General features: G+C 34.8%; 1 protein-coding gene across 1 annotated transcript; it reads left to right on the top strand.

The window, feature by feature from the left end:
* The first annotated feature begins 50 nt into the window (after positions 1–50).
* LOC113391772 (probable serine/threonine-protein kinase DDB_G0278901) lies at positions 51–12,143 on the top strand. The gene is made up of 12 exons (XM_026627841.2): positions 51–1,140; positions 2,457–2,591; positions 3,187–3,309; positions 5,450–5,653; positions 6,247–6,327; positions 7,116–7,265; positions 7,842–8,015; positions 8,707–8,855; positions 9,112–9,333; positions 9,484–9,605; positions 10,009–10,112; positions 10,197–12,143. The coding sequence occupies exons 1-12, from the start codon at positions 537–539 to the stop codon at positions 11,825–11,827; spliced, it is 3,699 nt and encodes a 1,232-aa protein (XP_026483626.2). The 5' UTR covers positions 51–536; the 3' UTR covers positions 11,828–12,143.
* Positions 12,144–20,859: the final 8,716 nt, after the last annotated feature.

The raw sequence follows: 20,859 nt of genomic DNA, 5'->3' as shown, positions 1-20,859 counted from the left end.
TTTTGCACAAAAAAGATGACATAATCGTGAAATGGACTGATACGGTCAATATGTCGGCGAGTAGTGAAATGTGTTTGTCAACATTCGATCGATTCTTGTTATAATTGCTTTTACAATGTTAATTGCGCCGCGATGTGAATAAAACAGCTAAATCAATTCCAATTATTCCATCTTCTTTACGCTCGTATAAAATGAATATATTTAACATATTCACATAATCAAACGAATGGTACAAATATGTAGTTATTAAATACGTATAATTAAAAAATATTCTTAATAGTACACAGTATTGATGTTTTCTATAAAAAAGACAAAAATAACAAGTGTAAAGTTTTAGTGTTATACAAAGTGGGTTACTATTTGAAAAAGTGGCGCATTGTCGTGAACAATACCGCGGAGAAAAATCAATATTATGCAGTATCGTTGCCTAGCTGCAATTAGGTTGCACTAAATGACCTAAAATACTCTAATTATCATCTCAGAATGATGTAGTATTAAGAAAATTTTAATAAGTGAAAAATATTATAATTACCAAAATGATGGAAGGTATATTATCGCAGAGGGTGACACCATTATTAAAGTGTATGGTATTATTCCTCTTTATATTCACGGCCAAAGTTCTAACATCGCGACCTCACGAAGATTCTTCACACGACACAAGGAACAGTATATATCATCAAAAACCAGCCCACTATGTAAGGACCTTCACAAAATACCATCATAGGAGAACCATACAGTGGAATAATAATAATGCGCAAGATATCACGTCTTACTGGCCAGTCACACAAGACCAGCCAAAGGTAATTGGTAAAAGGAGTGTTGATATTCCAAATTCAAATGAACTGCTGGATATTGATGATGAAAGAAGCCTGAATCAGTTGGCCTCTGCATCTGTCAGAGGTAACATCATAGCTGGTGTTGATAAGATATCCACAGAATCTGGTAAAGATGATCAAAATAAATTATCCAATGAATTTAAGAAGTACAAACTGAAGCCAGCTGTTATTGTTACCGAGGCACCTACTATTACCGTTCCAACTATATCCTGTCTTTATAAGATACATAGTGTGGCAATGAGTGTAACACCGTCTTACGATGACGAAAGAAATGCACAGTTGATGGTGGAAAATGAAATATTTGGTATGTACTAGCTTCCATAGTATTGTTGATAAATAATAATTATTTTTCTAGGTGTATGGTAGGTATTGCTTTAGGTCTTATACATTTACAAGTTACAGTTGAAATATATTTTTTAAAAAAGATGCCTTTATTTAACAGCCTGTTCTAGATTGTATTGTTAACACCATCATCAAAATGTGCAAATTTTAACACAATTGATGGGTAAATCTGGTGTGAACATCAGATATATAACACATACGTACTGGCAGTCGAAGTTAAATTCAATTCAATTCTTAGTTTAATGGCTTTCAGTTGTGCCACAGGGCACAGATTATTTCGCCAATGTTACGTAGGATGGAGAAGACACAAATGAGATTGATCGGTACGGTTGAGATAACAAACTCAATTAAATTTTAAAGCCAAGTATAGCAGTAGTAATTTCCTTGTTAATCCGTAACCTAGAACAACACAAACATTAAGGGTTAATAATAGGATAAATTACAAATAATTGTTAGTACTCTAAACTATATATAATAAGATATATCACTCAATTGGACTATTCACAACTTAATTTTATGTCGAAGTTAAAAGCTTGTATAAGTTTATGTATCAAATAAAATTTGGTAAACTACCTACATATTCAACATTTTAAGATATCACACTGGATGTAAATAACTATCAAGATTTAATACATCCACTCAAAATGAAAATTAAACCCTTATAATAGTCCATAGTACCATATATATATAACTCTCATTCTGGTAAATTCATTCTTTCATATGACATATTATGTGTTTATGGAAAATGGTTATCAGTTTGAGATGATTGAGGAATTTCTATTGATAATCCTTAATAACTTGCACCTTTTTCAACCTCACATTTGAGGAAGAGATAACTATGTTTAGTATTAGAGATTTTTAAGAACAGGACCAGCAAATTGTACTTAAACTGTCATATAGTACCGATAATTACTGTTTTTAAAGATTATTTTATCTATACATTGACTTTGAGAAAAAAATAAACATATAATCTGATGACTCACTTTGAGGCAAAAACAAGTAGTTCTCCTATTTAATCTATCTTTCTATTATCAATAAGAAAAAATGTGTAAAAGTGTATGATTATATGCTTGCTTGCTCTCTATCTTTCAGTTCTTTTATATTTATTTTAAATTAGTTGTCGCCCTTGGCAGGTTGTGCAGGTTTAATGCATAAGAAAGTAGCCTACAGTATTCCAGACTAAATATATAGATAGACATAGATCCTCCAATAAGTCTGTCAAAATATGATCTAATATGAATAATGATTAAATATAATCAAATGTTTTTATTTTCATAGATACTGGTACACTCTCAGAGACGACTCTTCCAAATGGTGAAGTGGCTCAAGTTGAACAGTGCACTGATCCCAAAGCATTTTGCTATACTCTATGGCATCAGGACAATGAGGGAAACATCACTGTAATGGGACAAGGTTTGGGGCTTTTCATTTAAGTAATTCCTGTTAACTTTACAATGATGATGTAGCCAGTTATCGTTCTTAACAGAGAAAAGGAAGCAGCACAGGATATGTTACAGTGCTCAATTGTCTTTGGAACAGATCCACATTCTTATAATCTGATAACATGGCAATCAGACATCATAGGGTTTTACAAGATATCTGAGACCCAAATAAGTTTTTATTGGTCCTATCCGGGGCTTGAATACAGGACCTCGAGATCTGTAGCCATATGAGCTAGCCATAAGGCATCGAGACTAACGAGGCAGTGATCTATACTAACATAAAAAGATATAGAGTCTGTTTGTTTGAACATGCTTGTCTAAGGATCGACCAGTCAAGTCTGAAAAATATTTTTGTAAAATAGCCGACTTTTGAGGTTCTGGTTCGAATCCTGGACCTGGATAAGTTTCCTATATTTAATTAAAGTTATTGTACATTTAATCAGTGAGTGAGCCAGTGTAACTACTGACACATGAGATGTGACATCTCAGTTCTCAAGGTGCACGTCACGTGACACCCAACGTCGAAACGAAACCTTTTTTATTGGTACACTCATTCGTTTTCACAGGTTGTTGGCGTTCATCTCAAGCTGAAGGTTCGAATAGTTGCGACAAATGTACGAGAGTCACTGCTAGACTACCGGGTAGCAAGTTCTGCTGTTGCACGAAAAGTTTCTGCAATGCTGACTTTAGTGAGTATTTTTTTTTTTTTGTTTAAGTAATGTCTTGTCTTTATTGTATTTATTTATTTAAAAATGTACATTAAAAATTATACAAATTTTACACTTAACTATAAAAAAATAGACGTAACATTCAGTGATATGTATATCAATTAAAATTATATAAAATATAAAAGAAATTTTTAGAATATTTTATAATTATATAATATAAGAAAAAAATTACGGGGTCCGTGACGTAGCGGATATGCTCCAAGGGTCGTCTGAGGTGGTATGGCCATGTCGCGCGGCGATCTAAGGAGTATGTCGGGAGAAAGTGCCTTGATATATTTGTACCTGGAACTAGGCCTCCCGGGAGCCCAAGGAAGCGATGGCTGGATGTCGTGAAGCAAGACATGAGAGCCAATGGACTCGCACAGAATGACACTAAGAACCGTGCAAAGTGGTGTAGACTTAGTCGGAAGGCAGCTCCTGGCAATAGCTGGAATTAATAAATGACAGGCAGAAGAAAAAAAAATATTCTTAGATTGTCTTTTTTTGTTAACGGATTAATATTAGTATTAGACATTATAGATTTCAACCCTTTTTTATTAATCAGTTTGGAATCGCGGAAGAATATAGTCCAAATCCAATCGTGAGACATTTACAGCCTGTGTAAAATTGTAAAAAAAAAGATTACTAAGTTGAATGAACTGAATCTTCCAAAATACGGTTATTCGATGAATTCTATTTTCAAAATTTATGCAAAGAAATCTATTATATTATGTTTTAAAATTTTAAATTATTCTTTAATGCTGTTCTCACAAAAATAAATCCGTTACACTGTTAGTAACGGATTTATTTTTCTAGTGAGTAACGTCCTTGACCTAGACGACGCGGCTCGTATTTGCTAGGTATACACAATTTTTTAAAAATTATGTTTGAAACAATGTTTAATTGGAGGCTTATTCTACTAACGTATTACGATTTCGATACTTCTCCGATTCTATTCCGAACTTCGACTATTTCTCACATAAGCACTAAAAATAATTCGATAGTGTATAGTTATATAATATAATAATATATATTATTATGTGTGTGTTATCGTAATGTACTTTTGAAATAAATAATTTTGAAATAATAAGCGTCACTTGATTGTTATACTTTAGGTTAATAATGTGCTTGTAATATAATTGTTTTATAGTTAAAGAACCATGTTTAAAATGACAGATTTTTTTTTTTTTCTGTCATTAGTAGGCGGCAACCTGATAGTAAGTGATCCGCCTTCGACCGTCCATAGACATTGGCGCTGTAAGAAATATTAAACATTTCTTACATCGCCGATGCTTCACCAATCTTCGGAACTAAGATATTCCTCAATCAAACACCTGCACGTAAAATATCAAACAACAGCTTAAATACTACGACTGTTCTCTAGAACATTACTACTCCGCCCGTGTAGGTCATAGCGTGTTGTTATTTACTCTGTAACCTTTCAAATAAATGGGATAATTAAATCAAAAAGATTTTTAAAAATCGATCTTATAGATCTTGAGATAAGCGCGTTCAAACAAAATCTTTAGCTTTATAACATTAGCGTAGAACTATCTCGACTAGGTCGATGACGTCACAGAAAAGTTGAAGGCCACAATTATTCCGCCACTTCCGCTCTAAAATATGTAAATTTATATAATGTATTTTTTTATATTTCTATTTCCTGAGTCTTGACGGATTTCAAACGTATTTACTAGTTTTGATCATCTACGTATATATATATTATTTTTTTTACTAATACTAAAGCTAACATATTTTTAGTAAACAAAACCATAAACAAGGAATGTGTTTTAGCCAATTTAGGTATCAATATTTCAAATAGTATGGATCAACATTCTCAGTAGAATCTACATTCCGAAGCGGTGGGACATAACGGCTTGCATATACAATCACTAGTTGTCGCCCGCGGCGTCGCTCGCATTTTAGGGGTTGATTGTCTTGTGTCAGGCAAAAAAGTAGCCTATGTCCTTCCTTGGAGTTCAAGTTTGATTCGTGTAAATTTTCATCAAATTCCGTTCATTGGTTTGGTAGTGAAAGAGTGACAGACAGAGAGACAGACACAGTTATTTTCACATTTATAGTATTAGTATATATATTATAAATATAAAATTAATCTTTACAGCTAACATCAAAGAAGAAACCGTAACGATCAAAGCGGAATCGACAATGGAAAGCGCAACACATCCGAACTATTCCAACATCGTAGCGTCTGGCATCTTAGCGCTGGTCGCAATTTTGCTGATGGCAATAGTCTTCAGGAAGATGTATTGTAAGAGGATGGAGCTGGACAAGGACGATCTGAGCGAAGGAGTTGATGTTGAAAAAGGTATGTATGTGTATGAGTTCATGGGCGATTTTGATCGCTTTGCTGCCCAAAGCCTGTGGAAGATTGTAGCATATCTACTTCCTCTAAAGCACAACAAGCAAATAAATTTTGAAGGTTCAGTTCAGTAGTTTGGTCATAAAAGAGCTTCAGACAGATAGACAGAGTTACTTCCGCATTCTCTAACAAATCAAAGATTATCTAAAATTAAAAACGCGAAACATCGAAACCTATGACATGTTTTGTTTTGATTTAATTTCATTCTAAACTGACGACGATTTTTTTTTGTTATCCAGCCTTAGCGCCCTCTCTACAAGGCCAGTAACTTTTTCCCGCTTTCTAAAGTTTGTTGAATCGTAACAATTTAGTAAATTGTAATCGAGTGCCCTCTTTAATTTTCTGCACTTCTACGATTAAAGCTCTTTAAACCATAACCGATCTTTTATGTGCAGCCGTCCCATAATCGCTGGGTTAAAAATCGGGTTACGCTATTAATATATAAGATAATATATAGAATTTAATGTTATTTCTTATATCGAGAAGATATATAATTGGTATTAAATAATTCTACATAATTTATAATTGTTTGTTCTCAGGCGATATAATGGGAAGTGGTCCAGACGCACTGGCAACGGGATTACTGTGCGTTGATAATCTCACCCTGATCGAACATATCGGTGAGTTTGATTAATTTACATCCAAATCGACGTGTCTTTTTAATATGTAAATGAATTTTGTAGACATTATGTGATTAGTATTAAGTTAGCAATTGTTTTTGGTGGATTTGAGTTGTTTCGTTCAGGGATGTTGATAGCAAAATAAACTTTATATATATAGTATATTATATTATATAATAGTATATATGATATTATAGACGACCTCCGTGGTCGAGTAGTGTGTACACCGGTTTGCATGGGTACGCCACTCCGAGGTCTCGGGTTCGATTCCCGACCGAGTCGATGTAGAAAAAGTTCAATAATTTTCTATGTTGTCTTGTGTCTGGGTGTTTGTTGTACCGTCGTTACTTCTGATTTTCCATAACACAAGTGCTTTAGCTACTTACATTGGGATCAGAGTAATGTATGTGATGTTGTCCAATATTTATTTATTTATTTATTTATAGTTTTAAACTACTCATTTCTTTGATAGATCTAAGTGGTTTATTAAGAGATCTCACATTAGCACTCGGTCTCTATTAAAGGTGTAAATAAAATCCTTTGATTTTGTATACTAAAACAATTGAATGGTGGTTTCAGATTAAAACACGTCGACACTGTTTGTTCGTAAAAGTTGCCTTTCTTAGAGAATATTTTAAGAATAAACACTTTGTCAAATTTCCACACAAGATGGCGTTGAAGCCCATCAATCTCTATATCGTTCAATCGACCTTTTCTATTAATATATTTTTTATTAATTTAGTTTTAGTTTCTAAGTAGGCATAGTTAAAGTATAATTTGTCCAACAGGTCAGGGTAAGTTCGGGTCAGTGTGGCGCGGGAGCCTGGCGGGCGCGCCCGTCGCCGTCAAACTGTACTCCGCGCCCTCCGCCTGGCACAAGGAGGCCTCGGTCTACGCCGTGCCTCACTTGGCCCATCCCAACATACTTCGTTACTACGGTATACATAACCTTCATAAAAGCAGACTCTCACAAACAACCTTTAATTTTTGTTTAAATGATCATTTCAACGATTCAGAACGAATGTTATACTGAGAAACTTTTTACTATACAGATTATAATCATGTTAATGAATAAATTAGGAATCACTATCCGTTTCGCACTCAATGAAAAATAGCCCCTCCGGCCTGGTAATAACGTCTCAAATATATTGAGATCTATAATGTAACGTGAGACCCGAGCCTGTGTTGACACGCGAATTACGACGTTCGCAGCCGAAGGACTTAAAAAAAGCCGAAAAGTACTTTAAGAGTGAATTTATTTTAATTCACAAACTTATTTTACAAATATTAATACTAATTTAATTAGACTACTTCATGTGTTGCGGTTGTACCAATTATTATAAAATAATATGAATACTTATCTTAATTCTAAGAGACACAGAAATTATAAAGATAGATCGGTGTGGTCCGTTGTTGGGCGGCGTGATGTTGCGCAAGGGTTGCCGGCGCCGGGCCGTCGTCGGTGGTCTCGGCGAGCGCGATGTCCTAGTGTACCTGTGTGTTCCGCGTCGCAGGCAGCGACAGCCGCGCGTCGCTGACGGAGGCGGGCGGGCGCTCGCAGCTGGTGGTGCTGGAGCTGTGCCAGGAGTCGCTGCGGCGCCGCCTGCAGCGCGAGCCGCTGTCGTGGCGGGAGTTCGCCGGCCTCGCGCACGGGCTCGCCGCCGCGCTCGCGCACCTGCACGCCCCCGGTACGCACGCGTGCGCTGGCCCAGCCGTACACCAACACTACCTCGTAGCCACGCACACTAATACGTACACTCGCGTAAACAAAACGATCCCGCAAACGTTCAATTGAATGAGATTTGCTTGTGGCTCGGCTATATTGTGCACTCCCAACAGTATTTGATTAATATATTTATTGTATTATATTATTCCAATCGTCGACGTTCTAAACGCCATAATTCGGAATCCATATCCATAATTAATACATCATTAAATGTATAATTCGAAGTCAAGTATTGTTTATTTGTCTTTTATCCTCTTGCGGTTGGAATTGGATATACACACGTGCCTCCTCTCACGCACACAAACATATATAATCTAAACTCCCATATATTCTGACGTACCAACATACACATACGGTCGTATATCTATGTTGGTACGTCATAACCGGTCAAGCAGATAACACCGTATCTGAGAACACCAGCGGAAAGTCGTCAAAGCTAGTTACTTTTATTTTTTTTTTATTTATTTATTTATTTATTTATTTATTTATTTATTTATTTATTTATTTATTGGAAAAGTTACACCATCAACATATCACTAAGCACTTAAAATTAATATCTGTTGGGTAACATACAAAATGATACGTCTTTAAAAGTGTAAACAACATTATTTTATATTGTTTTCATTCGATTTTGACGAGTTTAGTTCATCCAGGTGCAACGAAGCCTTGTATAGTACATCGTGACGTCAACAGCGGCAACGTACTCGTGGCGCCCGACGGCACCGCTCGCCTGGCCGATCTGGGACTAGCTCAGCCGTTGCTGCCTAGACGGGATCATTCTACACCTAGTCGGATAACTGAGGTAATCAAAACAATAGGTAAGCCTGTGGCTGAGGTGTTCTCAAGTCCTTCTGGTTAGGTTACAGCCGCTCTTAACATATTCTACCGTCAAACAGCTATACTTAATATCGTTGTGTTTCGGTCTGAAAGGTGAGTGAGCCAGTGTAACTACGGGCGCAAGGGGCATAATATTTTAGTTATCAAAGTTTTCTCCGATATTTACGAGCGCGGGTGAGCATCCAACCAACCCCTAATAAATCGAAACGGCTCGCCCCTAGGCGGGCACGCTGCGCTACCTGGCGCCCGAGGCGCTGGAGGGCGCGCTGGACCTGAGCGGCGCGCGCGCGGCGCTGTGCGCGGTGGACGTGTTCGCGCTGGCGCTCGTGCTGTGGGAGATGCTGTGGCGCTGCGGGGGGGCGCACCCCGCGCGCGCGCCGCCCTACGCGCCGCCCTACCACTCGCACGGCCTGCCGCCGCGCCCCACGCTGGCGCAGATGCAGGTACGACGCGCGACGCGCCCCCTCCGCTACCACCCGAAGTGCGACTTATGCCTTCCTGAAATAAAATTTTAATTTAACCTGCTAAAATCACCCCCATTTCATACTTGTCAGTTGAGAAGTTGCCGACGTAATCCCCCCTTATTTGAATAGACGTTGGTATCCCGGAACAAAGCAAGGCCACCGCTTCCCAAGGGTCCGGTTCCAGAGTGGCGCGCATTGAAGATAGCTTCGGACACGTGTGACGAGTGCTGGGACCATGACGCTGAAGCGAGGTGATTGAAAATTTACATAATTTATGTTAGACTAGCAATAATATTTTATATATGATTTATGATATCAGTGATGCAACCACCATGTAACCGTGTAACCATTTAGAAATCTGATTAAATATATTTTAAACACAATTGTGCACACACACCGTCTTCACCGCGCGCCATCCTATATATTTCATTTTCCCGCGCTTTTGCGATGTGTCACTCGAGATGACAGATGCATAAATACACAGATAATATATATTCGTATGTTATATATATACACTACATCATCTATTAATATAAAAAATGGTACCTCTTTATTGTTCAAGTATAACCAGACTGAGTAATCAGTTCTCTAATTTTACGGATTATTTTAATAATTCGAGAAATAATCCTGAGGTGTAATAATGTATTTTTACAGATTAACGGCGGTGTGTGTCGAAGAACGAATGGCTGAACTAAAAATGATGCTGCAAGTTCAAGGACCTGTTATACACGATAATAACTTGCACCCCCACCCCCCTGGTAAGTTATTTGATGAATTTGACTAACATACTGTAAGACTGGTCCTTATTTGTAATATATTAAACAATTATTAATTACTCGCAGCATCTACGGAACCTCCTACAGCGTCACCGTTGGAAACTGATAAGAACTCGAATTGTACAGTTCGCAACGGTGACGTCACCACGCCCCTGTTATACCCCGACCCACACATAGGTAGAAACGCCTGCATCGAACGTAATACAAACACAAACATGACGCAGACGCACACAGTCGAACTTATACATAAAAGCCTCAAAGATATAACTACTACGGAACCAAGACAGCCGAATATCGAAGAGAATTGTCTATCCGTAGCGAGAGTTTCTCACAACAGAGTGCAGACTCGAGAAAATTCGGACAGGTTTAACGAAATCAGATCCTACCAGCGACCATTGGACTATGTCCAAAACGATGTGAGCTCTCACGATATCGATAGAGGTCCCAAAGAGACAAATCTTCTCCAGGATCACAAAGAGAAACCTAAATGGGGTATACGGAAATTTTTCGAGAAGAAACTGAGTAAGCCGAAAGAAACCGAGGTCAAGTTAGACACGAGTAATGCAATACAAAACGCCAAAGTTAGAACGTCAGTGGTCGAAAAACCGAGCAATATAACCTTCGACAGGCCCACGAACCTAGTACTCAGTGACGACAGGGCCTACAACTTCGAAGGTCCATGTACGTTATCACCTCCAAACAAAACTCTGTCGCCAACAATGATCATGGAATCTGAAATGAATACAGATAAAATGTTCAAAGAGCTACCATCCCGTGACGAAAGCGATAGAAATCAAATATTTGCAGTGATTGTACCAAAAGTGAAACCAGCTGATTTACATTACAGCAAAACTTCAAAGGGTAGCTCTGAGAGTTTAAAGCGATCGGTTCGAACGTCCATGTCTTCTCAGAGCATTTTTAAAGCTGGCAACTCAGAATCCGAGGATTCGACGATAAAAAAACGTTTGAGTTGCGATAATAGAATCATTACGAATTCGAACAGCGGCCGATCTTCTAGGGCGAGTATTAACTTAGAACTTCAATATATCGACAACAATCAACACGAGAATTTCAACCCAGAAAGTCCGTTCGATTTAAATTCGGATTGTTCGAGTAGTGAGGACGAACACTTGATGCTACTGTCTGAAAACGGAGGTTCTAAAATAACAATGCAAGCTATACCACGGATCGCCAACGATGACAAGAAGAAACAGAACGACGTCTTGAAAGAGGCGAGTCAAGGGAAAACCGACTTTGGTTTCAATAAATATCATAATAAATACGCGAACTTCGATAACGAATTCAGCGATCCGAATGATAAAGAGAATCTCGTAAACGGTTACAGCGGAGACAATCCAGTTTACTTAGCAGCTCTGAACGGAGAAATAAACGCTGCAGATCTAAAATTAATACCTTCCAGCAGCTCTGATCCAGAAAAGTGTCCAAAATCACCGAAGCCATCCTTGAAATCGTTGTCTATAAAACGGCAACATTCGCTAGAGCAAGTGAGCGATATATTCTCTTCTTCCAGCGATGTAAACTTACAAAATCCGGCTGGAAGGGTCAAAACGCCAGGCGACTTGCCCGTAGCAGTCAGAAGAGCTAGAAGGGACAGAGCCTTACAAAAGGGCAGAGCTAGTGAATGTAATAGATTGAGTTTGTACGACGATCGAATGATGTTCGGTAACAGTTTGTGAATCTAATATCTATGGTACAGTTATTATTGTGATATTATTAAATTCGAATAGCATTTCTGAAGCGGTTGATTTCGTCGTAAAGAAAAACCTAGAGTTAGCTATTTATAATAAGCGCAATTTATTTTGAGCAGTCGGGTTGATCGGTAATTCGTCGCGAGTTGTGCTTTATGTTGCGAGATATTTATATATATATAGCAACAAAAATGTTCACGGATGTTATGGCAAGAGATATACGATATACGTTATGTTGTGCGGTTCAATTCACGTAAACAATCCAAGCTCTTAATATCTAAGGCTTTATTCACACAGCAGTTCGTTTGACATGTTCCTTTCGTCATATACGATTTTTGAAGACAGTGACGTATTTTATTGTACGAACGAGTTCACACACACATGCAATAGTATTCCAGTAAAAAATACCATTTCGACGAAATATACAGCGGCCCATTTTAAAGGGATTCTGTGAGAATTCATTTATTATCTCACTCGTAAAATTTTAATTGACTAACGGTGATACGCCATTTTGATACGTGTGTCGTATAAATTTTATAATTTTTATAGTCGATGTCGCATATAACATTCTAACGTTTGATGTTTCGTTTTCTGCGGTGAGTTTTTACTTTCTTACAGAATGCTTCTACTGGTTTCAAAAGGGCGTTATCCGTTAAACGATCTCGTAAATATGGATCTTCTGTGTTAATGTGCACACAGATGTGTGATGTGTTAATGTGCACAGTAACGAAGGGTTGAACAGATATCGTTTTTAGCAACAAAAGTATGCAAGTGTATCTCTATGGTTAGAGATACAATTTCTTTCAAGAAAACCATCGATACGAAATTTCTTAGTTTTCTTAGCGACTGTACATGGACGAATCTCTCGAAGAGCCGACCAACTCAGACTACGCGTATTAATATAAATAAACGTATAATTATTCCTTTTTATAATATTAAGTATTTTAAAATCGGACCTATACTGTAGTTTTGTATTCTTAATTTAAAATTAAAATAAAAAGGTTTTTTACAAAATGGTCCATTAGGAAGTTTTTGAACAAACAATTGTTTGATTTTTATTCAGTAATATTACCAAATATATATTAAATTTAAATGTAATTGCTCATGTAAATGTCTGAAACATAAAGACTTTTCTTGGTGATTCTTTTTACGGAACTCAACCGCGAACTTCCATCGTCATGTGTCATTTGCACTGCATTTATAATTGTGTAGACTAGGCTTTATAGTTTTCGTCTTCGCTTCATTATTTATAGCGAATCGTTACTTGTATTTCCATAGACACATAGAGTGGATATAACTATTTAAAAAAATGTTATAACTATTTAAACAATCTTTATAAGTAAGGCTGTAAATGTGCAGATTTACGATGGCGTTTTTTTCTGACTAATTAAAAAAAAATTTTTGTGTAAACGTGAGAGACATTTTTAATATCCATTCTATTTGTCTATGGTCTATAACTTATGTAGTTTTAGATTTGTCACAGATTAATAATAAGGGAGATAAAACTTAGAAGGTAAAGTGTTATCTCACGTGAAAAATTATCGTGTTGAAATATAATAATTTTACTATTCACTACAATAAATTCAAGTTTGGCTTCACTTTTATCTATAATATAAATAGATTGGAAACTGTTGTCTGTTAAATTATCTTTTTAAAATTCTAATAATCAAATATTAAAACGTACTACAGTATTTACATATATGGCAACTTTGTTTAAGTATAACTAAATAACTAATAATCAATCAAATTCACAATATATGATACATATTTATTATAGTTTAAAAATAAATGGTTCATTTTTTTTTGGTAGCCGTCAGACCGCTAAAATGCCAATATAGTGGACTCCCCGTAATGCTGGCTAATCGGGCACCCCTGACACCTGGCACCCCGACATGTATTTTATTATTATTGAATATTTTTTTGACAATCAACGCTAATGATTACACAGGTTACAATTTGTACGCGCCGCCACCATTGTGCTCAACGCATTTTTTGTTTTGATTCTGTTTACTTTTTTTTAATTTGATTACACGTGATGGTAGATTGGTGGGAAGTACGATTGGTACTTCAGAGTGTAACGTATATAATCTTATCATTGGATATGTAATTTGTCGGATTACAAGGTACTCTTTTGTAAGTCCGGGGTTTTAGGCAGTTCTCTATAATCTGATAAATTCGATAGTCAGACACTGCCCTGCAAAACGTTTGCGGACAATATACTTTTTAAAATCGTATAATACTGTTATAATGCACGCAGCAGCGGTTTTAGGTCTGAACGATTGCGAATATTAAACCCAACGTATAATCATGAAGTTTTACTTATAATTAAACACTGCCGCTTAAAGCTAATACGATCGTAATAAACAAAAGCAAATAATGTTTTTGTAGCGCAATTATCCGATTTCCCAAGATAGCTGAAAATTTACATGTGCTTTAGTTATGCCATTACAATGAAGCTGTGAAAATCCCTCATCGATCCAACCTGTGCAAAAAACTTTATGCAAGGTTGTAGTTGCAGATTTTTTTTAAAATAATTTAGGCAATCGTTTAGTTTTAGAATAAATTAGTTCGAACAATAATTATATATCATTTTTCTGGATGGGCGTGTACGACCTTCGTCCTCATCTACACTTTCCATCAGGTGAGATGGAAGACAAACGCCTATTCCAATACAACTATAAAAAAATGCAAGTATTGTCTGGACATCTCTATTCAGGCTAACTTGACTGGACTACAAATATATATTGTAAAAAAAAAACTTTTAATAATAAAATGCCACTAATATGTCATAATGTTGTATTTTTACGTTATCGGTTTTGCATCATATACAAATTACGCAAAATCGATAAATAATTAAAAATATATCACACGTAGCAACATTTTAGTGTTCTGACGGTACTGTTACTAATTAACATTGATATTTAATTTCATTGAACACAACTATACGCAATAATTTATATTTGTAAAAAATCCTAAAGTTATGTTATTATTTGCACAGATACGTAAAAATAATGTATAGTTCTATTTATATTCAAAGATAGTAATATCTGTACGAAAAATAAACAATAATAATAATAAACTTCAATCGCTTAATAACTTAATTATTATAATTCGATATCGCTAATTCAACTTTTTTATTGTATTGTCTTGGCTTGTGTTGCAAACGTAATAAAAATTCTATCGCCCACGGCCAAAGAATTATACTATACTTAAAATACAGGAATAACTATCTTCGATACGTATAAAATCATAATGAGTTCACAGAGTTATAAATAAATGTCCTATTCGATATAAGATATATTTGGAAAATAAATCTAATCAAAATATGCTTACTTCAAGCTTCACGAGTTCTTATAAACACTATAAAATATTTTACAAGATTAAAGTATATTTTATTACTATTGGTTTGCAATATAATTCTAATTTCAATTGTTTTATAATGATTTCCTCTGCGCATAGAGAGCTCATTGCACGGCGGTCAACAATTCTACCCCCAAATATTATTAATCTGTATTGGGTTTTATATAAAAGGCATTTTTAACTTTGGGATCTCATATTTAATACATTTAGCAATTTCATTTATAGATTCAGACCTCATTAAAGATCTGTTTTATACGTAATATTTTATTGTATACCGTACGCGTTATCTGTAATGTTTATAATAGAAGTGCCTACATCAAAATAAGTGAATAATTCTATATTAAATAAATTGCAGTAATGTTACCTGATCATAATAAAATGTAACTATAGGCTCATGTTATGAAGTAGTACGACTGTTTTGTCAGTTACTTATGACGTTTTGAAACTACGTACAACGTTTTTTTGATGTGAAACTTCTGTTGGGTCGTATGCCGGCATGTCTATCAAGCGTCGTTTCGTCTGGCGTGGCGCGTATAATATCCAGCACGAGTCGCGACCACAGTTGGGGAGTAGTGGGGGCAAGTTCGCGCGTGCACACTTTCGGTCAAATTACAAATGACATGTGACAGTCCAATAGATGACAAGCATCGACTGACGGACCAATCGCGTGCAGCCCTCGCGCCCCGACTCCTTCATTCGAAAGAGACCTAAGCTCGTACTACTGCGCAGGTCAACGCTGTGCTCAACACTCATGCCGCTTACTATATGCTATATTATACGTCGTTGCTATATATTATAATAATAAACTCTGTTTCTATTTATTTTACTTGGACTACTTTAATTATTATCTTAAATTAAATCAATTTTGATGTATCACATCAACCGGACGCCCAAAGACAGCCATTTTTTTTTTTCAACTTGTGTCTTTGATCTCTGTACTAATTTACGTATACCGACTAATTTATTGAATTGTGATGTTATTAAATTATTCTTTTTTATTTTGCTTTTATTGAGCACGATTATAAGCAATGACACAACAGACGCACTGATTAACTGTTACAAATTCGTGTATTCCAAATATTGTGAGTATCAAGATTTAATGAATTAACTACGATTCCAATGTAATTTATTATTTCCAAGCACATTGTGTTCCGTTTACATACGAATTCGTTTAGTATAGTGTCATGTAGGCTAGAAATAATTACATCCAGTTTGAATAATGTAAATAGTGTTTATTAAAACGTTCCATTATTTTTAACTTTTTTTATTGAAAGGTGTAGATACAGATTATATATTTGACGTTTACCGTATAGTCTAAACTGTTTGTTTTTATTTTTTTCGTAAAGAAATGTTTATTGAAGATTTTTTTTTTTTTGAATATTGTAGAGATGGCAACGCTTTGCACCGGACAGCCTTTAATATTTTGACAGGTATTATATTATAAGAAATAGTGTAATATTATTTTTTAAAACGAATTTATAATCTGTATCATTGCCGTTATCGTTTTTTAACAAAGTACAACATATTGTTTTTATTTTTTGTAATTATTTTCGTTGATTTGAACATGTGATTTTTATTTGTATATAGTTTAGTTCCTAACAAGCCATGTTTAACTTGTTAAGTTTATTATTAAAAATTATAAGTTTATCGTCAATATTTTTTTTTTGTATTTTTTATGGAGTATGTGCTGTCACTGTTTTTTCAATAAAGTCAGACAGGAATTTATGTTTTTTTTTCAATTCCAAATGCCTCTTAATTATTGGTAATTTTGCAAAATCAAATTCCAAATATGTATAAAAGCAGAGTCAATGCACATATCGACGGTGAAGCAATTTCGTGAAGTTTTGTTTGGAATTGTCGCTGTGGCCAAATTGGGCAGGAGGCCTTAAACGACAAATTGTTTAGTAATCGCTGACTTATCAAAAGCCTCTATGCTTTAGGTATGATATTCTTATATTTATCTTATACCTTAAATACTATAGAATCAAAGGCCCTGCATTAAAATTCATTTTCTCGTACTTTAATGAATAAAAAAATGAGTTGAATGTTGTTTTTAACGGGGCAAAATTAAATGGCTCTCTGGCACAAATGGGTGTATCACGGGGTTCGATCTTAGGAACTCTGCTGTTTTTCATATATGGAATTTTTTTTTTGTTAATAAGATTTGCGACATTGTACTGTTTGCAGGTACATCACTTATTTTTAAACTTGACCAAAAGATAAATTAATATGACGTAATAAGTACTCAGTCACAAGTACTTGGATGATTTGACATAAATAATCTAGTACTAAGTACTAAAAACCGTATTAAAAAGACTAAATGTATTTAATTTTCCCTGACAAATGTCAATATAAATTCTTCGCAAATAATTGTGAATAAAAACACTGTAAACCTGTTTATTTGAAAATACCATCTATGCTAGTTCCTTGCCGTTTCTTCTCGCTGGAGGCTTCTTTCCGAAACGGTAATAGAGTTTAAATATTGATGATTCACAAATGCTTTATTGTAAAGTTTACTTGAATATAATAATTTTGATTCTACAATATATTTAACATAGACGATTCACCCCGGATTTTAATAACGCATTAAAATTCGCTAAGTAGCTTAATTAAGAAACAGATTGATTCAAGAGAAAGGTACTATAGGAGACAAAAGCCAAGAATTTCAACTTTCTTAGCCGGAAAAAAAAAAATCTCATATAGTGAATAAGGACATTAACGGCATTATTTGTGCAAATACAATTTTAGCAGGTTTTTAAACTAAAATAAAATTTCAAAAGAGAATTCAAAAGTATCTTTGTGAAACAACATTCGACTACCACCAAGAACGGCTCCGGCGAAATTTTGGAATCTTGTTACAGATACAACATATGCTCTTAATACTGTATGAAGATTAATAAATATTCGTTTTTGGAGTTGTCTGGTCATTCTAAAGGAGTAAAACTGTGGAATGGAATATTCAACCTTCAAACAGCTATAGTTAGTATTGTGTTTCTCTTGAAAGGATGAGTAAGCCTAATTACAGGCACAAGGGACATAACATCTTAGCTTCCTATTGATGGGCACATAGGCACACATATAAGGAACGGTTATTATTTCTTGCAGCGCTAATGTCTATGGGCTGACTTCGACGACCTCCGTGGTCGAGTAGTATGTACACCGGTTTTCATGAATACGCCACTCCAATTCCCTGCCGAGTCCATGTAGAAAAAGTTCATTAGTTTTCTATTTTGTCTTGTGTCTGGGTGTTTGTGGTACCGTCGTTAAATCTGATTTTCCATAACACAAGTGCTTTAGCTACTTACATTGGGATCAGGGTAATGTATGTGATGTTATCCAATATTTATTTATTATTTGTAACCTTACCAACAGTTCATTGTCGTAGTATGCGACGTCATTTTCTTTAATAAGTATTCAACACTCTGAATACCGAGTAATGTTCGGGAGTATACCACGAAGCTGACCAATTATTTTATATTTATTTTAATATTATTTGAATTTCGTTTAAATGTATGTATTTATAAAATATGTTTATCTATGATATAAGTATACACCCCTACCTTTTTTACTCCTGTTTCTTTCCTCCATCTTAAGTTTGCCTCTTGCACATCATTCTTGTAAGTAATTTTAGTATATGTTTATCGGGGTACAATAAAGAGTATTTTAGATTTTTATTATGGAACTGTGAAAACTTTAAAGGAAAAACAATATCTTCAAAAACCCCATTTATTTTATACAATAACAAAAACTGTTAATGATTTTCTTTACAAACTTCCTTCACTTAGAGCCGTTAGTCTATACAATATTATCTTGCTATCAAAGATTTTATGATAAACCGAAACCTTATAATTCAAAATACCTCTGATAAAAAAAAATAAGGTTATCCACCTATATCACATTATATATTATATGTAAGCAAACTTTATATTGTGAATTTTGTTTAAAAAAATAAACAAGAGTTGGTCATTTTTTCGACCGAAATATAGCAACACTGGCCGCAATAAGTCATGCGATACAAATGGGGAGCAAATTTGAGATTTATGTGATTTATAAAAAGTAAGCTTACCGGTGATGGAAATATTAATGATGGTCTAAAAACTAGAGCCCACATGTAATGAGTAACAAACTTAGAACGGAAACTAGGAAATTGAGAATTATGTTTGGTAATGTATGCAATTTATTCCCAAAGTAGAACATTTGAGAATTAATATTAAAAGAATTTAACTAAAACGTTGTATCATAACTATTTAATTTTTGTAATTATAGATTAAAAATATTGAAATCTTGGTAATCTGTATCACGAAGTGAAATTACTTTGACAGGCGTCGTTCATTTGTAAATTAAATATTATTTATTTATCATAAAAATCACAATATAAAATCTGATTAATATTTATTTCCAACTAAATGATAAAATATGACAACTTATTCATTAATAAAAAAAAAAACAGGTAACAATATTAAAATAAAAATCAAACCGTTCACATTAAAATATTGACTTTCAATATTTCAAAACGTAATTATAATCGCACGTCAGAACTAAGTTACAATAGTTTAATAATACAGCAGACATATTTAATATGAATACCAAAACAGTAGAACTACTCTGTAAGAACAAACTCGTAACTCACCCTAGAATACGTTCGGAAAATAAAAGAAAGTGATAATCTATATTGACTCCAATAATTATAGCCTTTACACATAACATAGCGTAAGTCTCATTTCCAACATTTCACGAGTGAGATACGAGATGAGTTCTATCATAATAGCTCCGGAGAATTATATAGTAACGAGTACAGAGTCAGAATTTATGTTTTGCAATCAAATAAATATTTTTTATTTTATAGGGGGCAAACGAGCAGGAGGCTCTCCTGATGGAAAGTGATTACCACCGCCCATGGACATCTGTAACACCAGGGGGGTTGCAGGTGCGTTGCCGGCCTTTAAAACTTACAACAAACATATAGATTGTTTAAATTATTTTTGACAATTTTTAATATGGAAACTGATTTGAATTGCGCTAAAACGTGTGTCATATAACTTTAAACGATGATAACTATGGGATTAAACATAAGATTTCATTGTAGTTCTTCTAAAATAGTTGTAAGCAAATAAAAAATAAGACTGTGACTCGGAACGACCGACGGATGCGATAATTTAAACTGTCCGAAATACGACTAGCGCTGTGGGTTAGAGTGAGAGAGGACGAGGCAGTCTACCGCTACCGTACGCGTAAGAAAGTGAAGCCAGATAGACTGACGCCGTAACGCGTTACGTAACGCAGCGCTTTATTCTCCCATAGCATCACTTCAAAAGTACAACTAATTTATTTAGCAATTACACAACAGATGGATAAATCTTTAAAGACAATGTTTGAGACAGCAATATCTATTAAAAAGTTTGTTTTATACAAAAAATAAACTATCGTATTAATAATTCCATAACGTGACTATTATAACATGATCATCATAAAATGACTATTAAAGATAATATTTCATTCAAATCCATTACATTTAAACGTGTGATGATATTTTACAAACAAAAAATATAACATATATTATTTTATTTGGACAAAATTATTTACATATTACATTTTCATGTAAGTAATTTTTTCATTATTGAAACCAATAGTCCGGCTTTCCTTGTATACATAAAAATGCA

Source organism: Vanessa tameamea, chromosome 28 (assembly GCF_037043105.1).
Source record: "Vanessa tameamea isolate UH-Manoa-2023 chromosome 28, ilVanTame1 primary haplotype, whole genome shotgun sequence".
Lineage (NCBI taxonomy): Eukaryota > Metazoa > Arthropoda > Insecta > Lepidoptera > Nymphalidae > Vanessa > Vanessa tameamea.
This window is presented reverse-complemented; position numbering and strand designations above follow the sequence as displayed.

Excerpts from the sequence above, each read along its gene's own strand:
- LOC113391772 (XM_026627841.2), top strand. The coding sequence starts at position 537 with ATGATGGAAGGTATATTATCGCAGAGGGTGACACCATTATTAAAGTGT. Across the intron at positions 6,328-7,115 it reads CACCCTGATCGAACATATCG|GTCAGGGTAAGTTCGGGTCA; the intron begins GTGAGTTTGATT and ends TTTGTCCAACAG. Across the intron at positions 9,606-10,008 it reads GACCATGACGCTGAAGCGAG|ATTAACGGCGGTGTGTGTCG; the intron begins GTGATTGAAAAT and ends GTATTTTTACAG.